The sequence below is a fragment of the Palaemon carinicauda genome, chromosome 29, assembly GCF_036898095.1.
Source record: "Palaemon carinicauda isolate YSFRI2023 chromosome 29, ASM3689809v2, whole genome shotgun sequence".
NCBI classification, from domain to species: domain Eukaryota; kingdom Metazoa; phylum Arthropoda; class Malacostraca; order Decapoda; family Palaemonidae; genus Palaemon; species Palaemon carinicauda.
This window is the reverse complement of record NC_090753.1, coordinates 25,115,227-25,116,607: the sequence shown is the minus strand read 5'-3', so window position 1 is coordinate 25,116,607 and position 1,381 is coordinate 25,115,227. Positions and strand designations below refer to the sequence as shown.

The following is a 1,381-nucleotide window of genomic DNA, read 5'->3' as shown; positions in this document are numbered from 1 at the left end:
TAAATGTGGCTTCGTCACTCCAGATAATATTCAGTGAAAACGTATTATCGTCTGCACATCGTGCACGGTACCACTTACAGAATTCAAGCCTTCGATCAGGGTCATCTTCGTACGCCTTTCCCAATACTTGAAGGAGGACGAATTGACATTTCTTGCTGCTGGTACTATCGCATTCTGCTTAGGGACAGTACCAGTGCTACTTCCGTTGTAACTGTTGAACTTGTTCCCAGAGTTATTTCCAAACTGGTTTCTATGTTTCGGCAAATACTTGTCACTTGGTCATAACGATAGTCGAAACTTTGTGCCCAGGGAGGGCTTATGACTGATGATATCATAATCTTCACTAAGAGAAGCGGCTTTATCAAGTTTCTTCACCTCTTTCTCTCTCAAGTACGTTCGAATCTGTTCAGGAATTCCTTGTAGTTACTGCTCTAGTATTATCAATTCCTTTACATAAGCCTTCTCATTTATGTTAGCAGCCTATGTCCATCTCTTAAACATCATCGTACCTTATAAGCCTAATCAAGGAAAGTTATTTTCTCGTCGTATTTCAAACTTCGGAATCTTTAATTATCATATTCAAGGGTCGTCTGATACACTTGCAGCATGCTCCTCTTCACTTCTTGATGCTCCATACTCTGGTCCTGAGATAAGAAAAAATAAACACTTTTCCCCTTCCCAAAGAGCACACTCTGCAATAACATAGATCATTTATCTACTGGTCATTTCATCGTCACTTCAACCATTTCAAAATGATGAAAGAACTCATCTTGGGACTCTTCTGTGAACCTTGGAATTAACCTCTGGGCTTACGACACATTAAACACGGGATCGTGCTTAGCATCGTGCTTAGCATCGTGCTTAGCACTAAGCACAAAAGTGCAGCAGCACTAATTCCCGTGCATACCCTGCTTCTTCCATCTCTTTTTCTTCATGTGCTCTCTCTTTTAATTCTTGTTTTGCGATTTCCTTTGTTTTAATCTCTCTTGCATGTCGTTTTTCTTCTCTCTCCTTTTCTTCTCGTCTTGCGATTTCCCTAGCTTTCATTAACCTGGCATGTCTTGCAATCTCTCTGGCTTCTTCTCGTTCTTTTTCTTCTTGTTCTGCCCCGCGTTCTTCTTGTCTTGCTTCCATTTCCCTCGCGCATTGTGCTTTTTCTTTCTCTTACGCTATCATCTTCAATTTGACCAAATTCTCCTTTGATGCAATTTGTCGAATCTCAGCCTCATCATCCCTATCTGCTTTCATGGTTTCAGTTTGTGGGTCAACTGGTCTTTGCTTCGATAACAATTCTTCCTCAGCTTCCTCCAACAGATCACAACCGCCCAAAATATTCTATTCCGACAACTTTCCTGAGTTTATCATCGCTTCTTAGACTAGA

The 1,381-nt window shown here is 41.0% G+C and overlaps 1 protein-coding gene across 1 annotated transcript in view; it reads right to left on the bottom strand.

The window, feature by feature from the left end:
- The window catches only part of LOC137622455 (UBX domain-containing protein 1-like), a 1,474-nt gene extending 340 nt beyond the window's left edge, over nucleotides 1-1,134 (bottom strand). The window contains exons 1-2 of the mRNA XM_068353061.1: nucleotides 908-1,134; nucleotides 72-250 (exon numbers count right to left, since the gene is read on the bottom strand). Of these exons, the coding sequence (XP_068209162.1) occupies nucleotides 72-250; nucleotides 908-1,134 (406 nt within the window). The remainder of the gene's footprint in view (nucleotides 1-71; nucleotides 251-907) is intronic.
- Nucleotides 1,135-1,381: the final 247 nt, after the last annotated feature.